The sequence below is a fragment of the Falco naumanni genome, chromosome 5 (genome assembly GCF_017639655.2).
Source record: "Falco naumanni isolate bFalNau1 chromosome 5, bFalNau1.pat, whole genome shotgun sequence".
NCBI classification, from domain to species: Eukaryota; Metazoa; Chordata; class Aves; order Falconiformes; family Falconidae; genus Falco; species Falco naumanni.
In genome coordinates, this window is record NC_054058.1 from 54666981 (window position 1) to 54676632 (window position 9652).

At 47.1% G+C, this 9652-nt stretch overlaps 1 protein-coding gene across 1 annotated transcript; it reads right to left on the bottom strand.

The window, feature by feature from the left end:
- Window positions 1-4553: 4553 nt before the first annotated feature.
- AVPR1A (arginine vasopressin receptor 1A) lies at window positions 4554-7730 on the bottom strand. Its single transcript, XM_040596189.1, has 2 exons — window positions 6702-7730; window positions 4554-4951 (listed from the first exon to the last, which is right to left on the bottom strand). The coding sequence occupies exons 1-2, from the start codon at window positions 7702-7704 to the stop codon at window positions 4668-4670; spliced, it is 1287 nt and encodes a 428-aa protein (XP_040452123.1). The 5' UTR covers window positions 7705-7730; the 3' UTR covers window positions 4554-4667.
- Window positions 7731-9652: the final 1922 nt, after the last annotated feature.

The window sequence follows — 9652 nt, forward strand, 5'->3', positions numbered from 1 at the left end:
GGAGGCAGGAAATTCATAGATGTCCTTCCACTGAGCCTGACATTTTTTTCTGAAAACCATCCTCTGCTTGCAGAGCGTGGAGAAAGTGCAACATCCCTAATCCGCCTCCCCCACCCACTCCCCTGAAATAATATTGAAAATGGGCAATGGCTTGGAAACGTGCTAAATCCTGGAAATGTGCAAATGGTTCTTCTCTGATTAGGAGAAAGTCCACCTTTACCCAGCAACATTTTGGTCCACTTGGAAGTAGAGACACTTGCTGGTGTCCTCACTACGCAGCTGGTAGTGCTACAATGCTGCCCCAGCCTGGCTTTTCTGAAATGGAGTAACCCAGTGGACTGTATCAGGAATTTAGCTAAAAATGTCATTATGAAGACCTGCAGCTAATTTGCATGTAAACTGTTACTCCAAGCAAGTTTATACTAAGACATGGCAAATTACTGAGCAGTTGTACCAAAACAGCGAAACAGTATTAATCTATTAACACAATACTGATCCAGGACTCTCTGCAGGACTAGTCCTGAGAGAGGCAGACCCATGCTGGCTGGCTCTAACAAAGCTCAGCAGGGACTAGTCATGACTGTTGTTTGCTTGCTTTTTACATACCTGCACAAACCATTCTGCGTGACTTAAATTACCTTCGAGAGTTCCATGCCTTTTTCAAGACTACCTGGACCTACCTTTGTGTGACGGACTGTTACCTGAATCAGCTGGGACTGCTCCCTGTGGAGCAGCTGTGACCTATTCATGGACCTTGAAACTTGTTCATTTATGTACGCTGTAATTCCTTTACCCAAGTAGCAAGTGCTGCATTTTCCAGTAAAGCCCATTTCTAAAGAAAAACACAAAAAACTATCTGCAACAGTAACTAAAGCTCCAGGCTGGTGTTTTAAGTGCACCAACTCCTTTCTGCTTCCCCAGTCTTCCATGTACAGAAAGGACTTCTTCCCATCAAACTCATGCAGACGCTTTTTAGAAGAGGACTTTGTGCTTAATTAGTATTTTCTGTAGGTGGGGAACTCAGTCCATGACAACTCTGTAAAAGCTTCCTCTATGCAGCAAGTAACTCTACGCGTCAGCGATAGCTCTACTGTAATATCTGGGTTCACTTTCCAAAGCTGGGTCACTGGTACATGCCCTGGGACAACATCCAGCCCTGCAGCTCCTTTCCTTCTTCTGCCCTGGTTTCCACATACAAAAATTGAAAAGGAACATGTATGCGTTTCAATAAGGTCCTTCAGTGTGGACAATTTGGAACTGACTATGAGATTTATCGTAGACAAAACCTTTGTCTTTGCAGGATTGGGGACACATGAAGTTGTATCTTCTTGTGTACTTTGGTCTTGATGTTGTAATACAGAAAAAAACCAAACCTTTTTTCTGAGCCAACATGTTTACCTACACATTTAAAATTAAATTAATGAAAAAAAGCTCTTTGGCAGCCTATGTTTTGTACTTAAAAGAACAAAATCCTTTCCTCTTCTGTATCATCTCATGTGCTCCACTTCTGCCATCTAATCGTCTTTAAAATGCTGTAATTCTAGTAACACCAGCACAAACAACAGAATGCAGGCTCATCCATCCAAATATGTTTTAAATTAGAAGCTAAATATTTAGTTCCCCAAAATTAAACCAAAAATATCACAATAACCCCTCTACAACATGATTAAATGCTATGTTCTATGTTTTAACAATACTAGCAGCATAGGAAAATTGACTGCATGTTCCTTCTCCGCATGCGTCCTTCACACACTATGTATAGTAGCAAAATATTTTAGTTTGTTCACTCCTTAAAGCTTTTCACGGAAACAATTCATTAAAATTAATGAAACTTTACATTTTGTAAAATATGTCGAGTATCACCAAATGTTTCTGGCCCTGCAAAATCTAGTCAAGCGAAACAAACAAAATGCTTCTCATCAAACAAATAGGTTTATTAGAGCATGTTTCCACGTTTAAAATGTGCAATGGTTTTACAGTTTCTTGCTTCCTTCTTTTTTCATTAGTGTGTCCTCATGATAACCCAAAGCAGCTGTTAAAAAAAACCCCGCATCTTCACAGATGAACAATTTAAAAATATGGGCTGTATCTTCCAATGTTACAATTATGTGAAAAAACAAAACTCAGTATTTACCAAAAAATGCTGGAATCCACATACTTCTAAATAGTGTTGTCAATTTAATAACAGAAACTGTAGAACACTCACAGGGTATATTCATGCTGATAAGCCCCAAGTGTAAGCCTAGATTTTGTAGCATATTTGGAAGAAATTTAAAATTATAATTTTTAGTCTGTTTACTTTTTTTATATATATAGTTCATTACCCAGCTTAGTTTTATTACCAACATTATTCTACATTTGTTTTCTCATTGTCTTCTTTGTTTGAATATAAAGTATAATAGAAAAATAATTCAATTCTGCAAAAATGAAAATTCTGTTCATTCAGCTAATTGCTTTTTAATATAGATTTTATGTACAAAGAAAGTAGTGACACAAATAGGCGAAGGCTAGTGTACTTAACTTAAAACATTTGCTATTTCAGTAACCGTGAATTACCTACTTGTGAAATATATGCAGTACATATCATGTGCACAAATACACACACACCCAACACCACTGCATGCATTTTTTTTGGACTAGAATATAACTGCAGGTTCACAAACCTTCACCCAGAACTGGTGAGGGTTGTAGTCACATCTTGTACTAAAGGTGGTCAAAAAGATAGTGTGTTAAATATAAGCCATTCTACGATACTGTCCTTTGGGTTCTAGTGTTTTGAACAACAACAAAACATTAGACTGGATTGCTCTCCTGAAGAGCAGAAAACAATAACAAGAAATGTAGAGAGAAGAGCTAAAATTTTCTGTAGTGACAATAAAACCCTTTTTTTTTTTTTTAATTATTTTTTTTAGCTATAATCTTCCCTATTCTTTGTCCAGAATGGTCAGTGATGTGTCTGGGAGCTTCTGGAGTAGACAACAAGTTGAATATGATCTTATCCTGCATCTAGCTCTATTATTTTTTGCTACTGTTATGGTGACAGACATGGGGCTGGCACCATCCTCAGTGAAAGCTACAGTTGCAGCCCCAGTTTCTTCTCTCCTCAAGCAATTAGAAAAACAATCTTGTTTGTCTGGTTTTGGCAGGAAAGACAGAAACCTGCTGTTGAGGTTCCTCCTTGCAAACATAAGCATGCACATTATGCAGCCGTGCACATGTCCCACTGCTCTAGCAAGCCAGCAGGACTACCAGAAGTCCTGCATGGTGCCAGCAGAACGGCTGGATTTCAGGACCCAGAGAGCTCAGGAAAATGGTGTAGGCAGGCAGCTGTGCTTCTCAAAGAGATCCTCTGGACTTTAAAACCAAGCAAAACTTACTCAAGGAGCTTCAAACATCCATCTCCAGGTAGAAGACAGACTCTATGGAAAGATATAACAGGACTATTTACCAGCTATAGAAATTACATTTGACTTAGCATGCATTGTAGTGAAAACAAGTGTACCTTGAATGATTTATAATTAGTAAATGTGTTGCGATGACTTTTTATTGCAGTTTACTGCCAATTTCAACTATATTGTCATGATCTGATAAAAAGCCCCAACCCAAACCAACAACATTGATAAATTTTATATGTTCCCAGAAAACCTGTAAGTCGATTCTTAGATCTCTGTCTTGGAATATACTGATTCTTCAGCTCTTACCAAACAGCCACATTCATCCAAATTTATGGGGCTATTTGCTTGATACCCAAATGTGGCTTGATCCTAGCTGTCTTAGTGAAGGGGAAAAAAAAAAAAAAAAGATACATTTCTTACCCATAAAGCAAGCGGTTCTGGTACTTACAGGTTTTCTTGGTGTATCTGTTTGTAACAGTGCTGAGCTAGTCATAGCTTATCATACTTATCATTTTTTTTAAATTAATTTTAAAAAATCAAGCTGAGTGCAACAATACAAAATAAATATGTTATATATATGTTCCATCAACATGAAGAGAAAAGTCTCATCCTAAATATGAAACCCCACGATACACATACAGACATTGACAGCACTGAAGGATTTGCCTTCACAAGGGCTGTTAAATTTTATTAACCAAAAATTGCTAGAGCTTTACAAGATAAAGCAGTAGATCAATTAAATTCCCAATACCTCAGAGCCTGTCTAACCATGCTCCTTATCTGGACAGTCAGAACTTTCTCCCAAGTCTTTTCTTTTCGTGTTCAAGACTAAATTGTGATCTTGCTCATATCATCTTCTTTCCCTGTGACTTCACTGGACAAACATAAGAAGTTTCAGGCATTAACACTAGAGAGCGGAGTTACCCCAGCACTTGCCAACTCCACTATTTTTACTGCTTTCAACAAGCAAACAATGCACTTAGTATTTTAAAAACAAAAAACCCCTAAAATTATAATAAATTCTATTTAGAAAAATAATTGCTTTCGTGTTGTTACGCCCTCCTGATCAGTTGTCCAAGTCCTAAACACCTTTCAGAAAATAATTTACATGCTGCAGACTAGTTTATCGAGCAATGCAGTCTTTTGTCTTATGGCCATCTTAGTCGTTCCTTGTTACCATGACCGGTGCCTTTGAGCAGCGTGAAGTGCTATGCCGTACCCTTCCCAAGCACTGTTAGGGGGCTGCCAGCCCTGCCTGCCCCGGTGCCTGTCTCAGGTTGGAATGGGGATGAAGCTGGTTGATTTGGAGTGGGGCGACTCTCTCCAGGTGTTCAGGCTGTGGGTTGGGCTTCTGTTGTTGGTAAAAGAAGTCTGTCGCCTGCTGTTGCTGTTTGAATCATCTTTACTCAGTGTTTGCTTTATTTTTTGGCAGCAAGGGAAGCTCTGTATGCAGTCTTGCAGGAGATGCCCGCTGAAGAACATGTAGATCCATGGGTTACAACAACTGTTCAGACTGGCCAGCAGAGCTGTGACAGTAGTCGCTGTGTTTTCAGAATCTGGGGAGAGGAGAAGAAAGCAGTTTAATCATCAAAAGAACATTTGCACCATTCAGTCAATTGCTTCATTAAATGTTGGATTTATTTGCCTGAATAATTCTAGTTCTAAATGTTGAGCGGCAGCATGTGAAATTAGTAACACGGACATAATCGGGAAAGTTCCTATTTATGTAAGGCTGCCATTGAAGTCAACGGGAGTTTGTCTGAACAGACTTCAAAAAGCAGTGACAGAAGTTATGGGGCAATCCATTCAAAATAATGCTTTAGTCCTGGTTCCACTGATGTTTATCCGTATGTTGCTAAGTTCATGCTTTAAATACTGAACAGTTTTTATTCAGACTTTTGTTTTAAAACTGGTTACCCTGGGAGGCGATGGCAAAATTCCCACTGATTTCCCACCGCTCTCAATAGTACTGAATTTTGCTGTATACATCTGCATGCTGAGAAGTATTGAATGCTCAAGTAACTACTGGCTTGTGAATCACATCTGGATTTCAGACAAATTTTACTTACAGGAAAAATGGAAGTTAGCACTATGCCATAAAATAATTACGGTCTTCTACCTTCAACAACTAGTTAAATTATCAAATACTCTAAATACGTATGTAGGCTAATCAATTATTAGTGGCCTTTCCTTGTAAATATTGAATCTCCAAGGAAGTATAACTGCTGTGTCATGAAGTTCCGCAGATTTAAAGAATCTCTTCAAACAAACCTAGCTAATAGCCATCTGTTCAATTTCTTTTGAAGTAAAAAAAAAAAAACCAAACAACCAAAAAACTATTTATCTACTGCAAGCCTTTATTTCTCTGTAGGGACCTGCATATTAGGCTTGACTTTGGTCCCATATTAGGCAATCAATGCTCTCACTACAGTAAGTGATAATTTGGGGATATTTAAAAAAATTAAGAAATTATGAATTCCAGTATTTTGATTTGCTGCTTTCTTGTTATGAGGAAAAAGGGTACACATTACTATGTTGCCTGCCATTCCCTGTGTAATAACTTTTAAGCTCACCAACAATTTCCAGCCAGGTGGAACGGCAGGTCAGGTATCCCCAAAATACCAAACTGCCCCTGTTCCAGGGGAACTGGTGGCTGACTAAGGGAGCTCCTGAGAGGTGGCCACCTCGTTGAGAGGAAGGGTTCAGTGTGCTCAGCCCCCTTATTAGACAGCAAGGACTGAACGTGCAAGGCAGTTGCAGGAAAGAAGGCTTAGTAAGATCCCTGCTCGTGTAATTACGCGTGACATATAGGTGCGTCCGCTTAATAATAACACAAATCGTTTCCAAAGTTTTATTAATCGGCGGTGGATTTATTAATCGCATGGAAGAACGCGTTGCTGGCTCAAACGATCGCTGCGTCCGTGTCAGCTGCCACTGGCGGAGCTGGCTCCGGGAGAGGACGCGGCGGCGACTGCTCCATCCCAGGGCCCCGCCGGCACCTGCGGCCGCGCCGCTCCGCCGGCTGCCGCGACGGGGCGGGCCCAGCGCCGCCGCTCCCCGCCCGCCCCGCCCGGCAATGGCCCGGCAGCGGCCCGGCAGCGCGGGCGGTCCCGAGGGCCCGCTCGCTCCTTGCGCTGCGGCGGAGCCGCTGTTCCCCGCGGGGAGCGAGCGCCAGCACCTGCCCCAGGCTCGGCTCAGGACCGCGCAGCGCCCCGCGAACGGCGGCCGCGCCCCCGGGGGACCCCAACGCGTGCCGGTGCGAGCCGGTGCCTTCTCGGTGCCCGCCGGAGCCTCCCCGTCACCTACCGACCCAGGGGAAGCGCTGGTCCCAGACGGACCACATCTGGATGGTGAAGAAGGGCGCCCAGCAGACGACGTACGCCGAGACGATGACGAAGGTCATCTTGACGGTGCGGATCTTGGCACGGGAGATGGTCTTGACGCTGCTGACACAGGGGGCGAGCAGCAGCCCCCGCCTCGGGCCGCCGCCGCCCGCCCGCCGCCCGCCGCCCGCCGCCGCCTCCCCCGGGCGCGTCTTGCCCCTGACGTTGCGCCAGATGTGGTAGCAGATGAAGCCGTAGCAGGTGACGAGGATGAAGACGGGCGCGACGAAGATGCCGCCGGTGATCCAGGTGATGTAGGCGCGGGGCCCCCAGGGCATGATGAAGTGCGCCCAGCAGTCGTAGACCTGCGAGCCGCGCTCCACCTCGCTGAGGGAGAAGATGAAGTACTGCGGGGTGCTGAGCAGCAGGCTGAGCGCCCAGGCCGCCGCGATCATCCCGTAGGAGCGTTTGGTGGGCTGCTGCAGCGTCTTCAGCGGGTGGCAGACGGCGATGTAGCGGTCGGCGGTCATGGCCACCAGCATGTACGCCGAGGCGAACATGCCGAAGACCTGCAGGTGCTTGACGACGCGGCAGAGCCCGTCGGGGCCGTGGAAGCGGTGGGTCACCTCCCAGCAGAGCTGGGGCAGCACCTGGAAGAAGGCCACCACCAGGTCGGCCAGGCTGAGGTGCCGGATGAAGAGGTGCATGCGGGACGCCTTGCGCGGCGTGCGCCGCAGGGCCAGCAGCACGCTGCCGTTGCCCACCACCGCCACGGCGAAGGTGACGGCCAGCACGGCGATTTCCAGCTTCGCCAGCTCCTCGTCCCGCCCGAAGGGGTCCCAGCCGCCCAGGCTGCCGTTGGGCGACCCCGACCACGCCTCGGGGCTGGGGCTGCTGCCGCCGTCGGGCTCCGCCGCCCGCCACCGGCTGCCGTTCCCGGGGGAGGGCGCCGCCCGGGGGGAGCCGGCGCTCCCGGCCAGCCGCATGGAGGGGGCTGCGCGGCGGGGCCCGGCCCGACCCGACCCGGCCCCCGCACGCCCGCTCGGCCGCCGCCGCCGCCGCCTCCCCGCTCCGGCGGCGAGGAGCGCCGGGCCAGGTGCCTTTATCCCCGCCGCGGGAGGCGAGGCGGGGGGAGCTCCCGTGCCAGTGGCTGCCCGGCCCCTGACGCCAGCCCCCTCCTTCCCCCGCTGCCGCCGCCGCCCCGTCCGCGCCCCGCGCCGCCCGCCCCCGCCGCCCCGGGAGCGCTCGCCGCGGGGCCGGGGCCGCTCCGCCCCACAAGTGTCGCCCCGAGCGGGGCCGGGCCCCGCCACCCGCGCCCCGCCTGCGCGGAGCCCGGCCGGGCGGGGGGGGGCGACAAGGGGCGGCGGGGAATGCTGCTGGGGTCGCCGCGGCGCGCCCGGGGCGCTCCCTCAAGGCCGGCTAAAGCGGCGCTGAAAAGTTTCATGGAGAATAAAAGCGTTGCCGTGACCGTGCAGAGCAGAGGCAGGGCTGCCGGTGTCAGCCTGCGGGCCCCCGAGCCCGCTGCCACCGAGGCGGCGGGGGCGGGAGCTGGTCGGTGAGCAGTGCCGTCTCGGCTCTGGGAGACATCCCGCCCAGCCGGCCCTTTGGCATTTCACGGTCGTGCAATAAACCCTAGCAAAGGGAATGATGAGAAAAAACTGCAGAGTTCGAAAGCACCCCGCTAAACCAAATCGCTTTAAAGGTTTCAGGATTTCATCTAGGATGATAAATGCCATCCGGACGTTTAGCATATAGGTCTAAAAACGTTTCTGCAAGCAGGTCAAAAATTCCTCATTTCCTTGGGGGTTCCTGGCAGCAGGTCCATTAAATCTCAGTTTTAAACACGTTTGAGCCGAAGAGTTTTCTTCCTGTTGATAGAGGGACTTGTGCAAATTCTGTCCCCGTTGTCATGTCTGTGGATTTACACCCTGCTTTCACCAGAACCTGAACTTGACCCTTTGTTTAGAAACTCCTTCCTGAAGCCACACGAAAATGCGTAAGATTATGACAAAGAAATAAGGCATTACATGCCAATCCTACTTTGCTTTTAATAAAACTCTCTGGTTTCACTCATATGTGACTGCAGCTAAATTTAGTTGCCAAAAATATGTGAACTTTGCCCTACTGGTTTTACAGGGAGAAGGAAAAAGGGTGAAGAATCAAAGAGTAAATCTGACTTCTTCAATTAAAAAGATATTTCCAAAAGTTTTTACTCTAGAAGAGTCTTCCAGCTTAAAATACAAGAAGATGATGTGCTTCCCAGCATGCTAGAATTGTGCAAGGCTTTATCCCAGGCTTTTTGCCTTTTCCTGGTCCTGTTAGCCTGTGAGAGGGTACGGGCACCCATGCCAGCCTGCCACTACCCTTCCTTGGATTGGGGGGTCAGTGGCAGTAGTCTAGGACACCTGCTCCAACAGTGCAAATTGGCATTAGCTTTTCTGTACAAAGCTGCAAAAAAAACCCCAAAACCTGGGATACAGACAAAAAATGTGGCTGTCCTAAATTTCTGGTAAACTTACTTCTTTGAAGGTGCCTTTGCTCCAAAGCCTATTTTTTATGAACAGTTCAAGTGCATTGTTCACATACACACACACATACACACAGACTTTCCCAGCTTTTCAACAACAGGCCCATAATACTGTCTTAGCTGTTCATCATTTGCACCACGGAACACATCAGTGTGTGTGACTAGGTTTCAGGTCAAATACAGAGGTAAGTTAAAGCCATATGTCACAAATCTCACAATACCACAGAGCTACCATGGTCTCTTTCACATCCACAGCATCATACTGTGCCGTGAGAATTCCTTGCCTGTCTCTCTGATACGCTTTACAGGACTATGTGAATGAACAGTATTACTCAGGGAACTCTGCTAACAGGTTTTCTGCTGAGCAAACCATGCAAGGATCATAAAGCTCTATTCAGTACTGGCTA

Coding starts and splice junctions, on each gene's coding strand:
- AVPR1A (XM_040596189.1), bottom strand. CDS start 7,704: ATGCGGCTGGCCGGGAGCGCCGGCTCCCCCCGGGCGGCGCCCTCCCCC. Junction 4,952..6,701: donor CCAGCGCTTCCCCTGGGTCG/GTAGGTGACGGG, acceptor TCCTCTCCCCAG/ATTCTGAAAACACAGCGACT.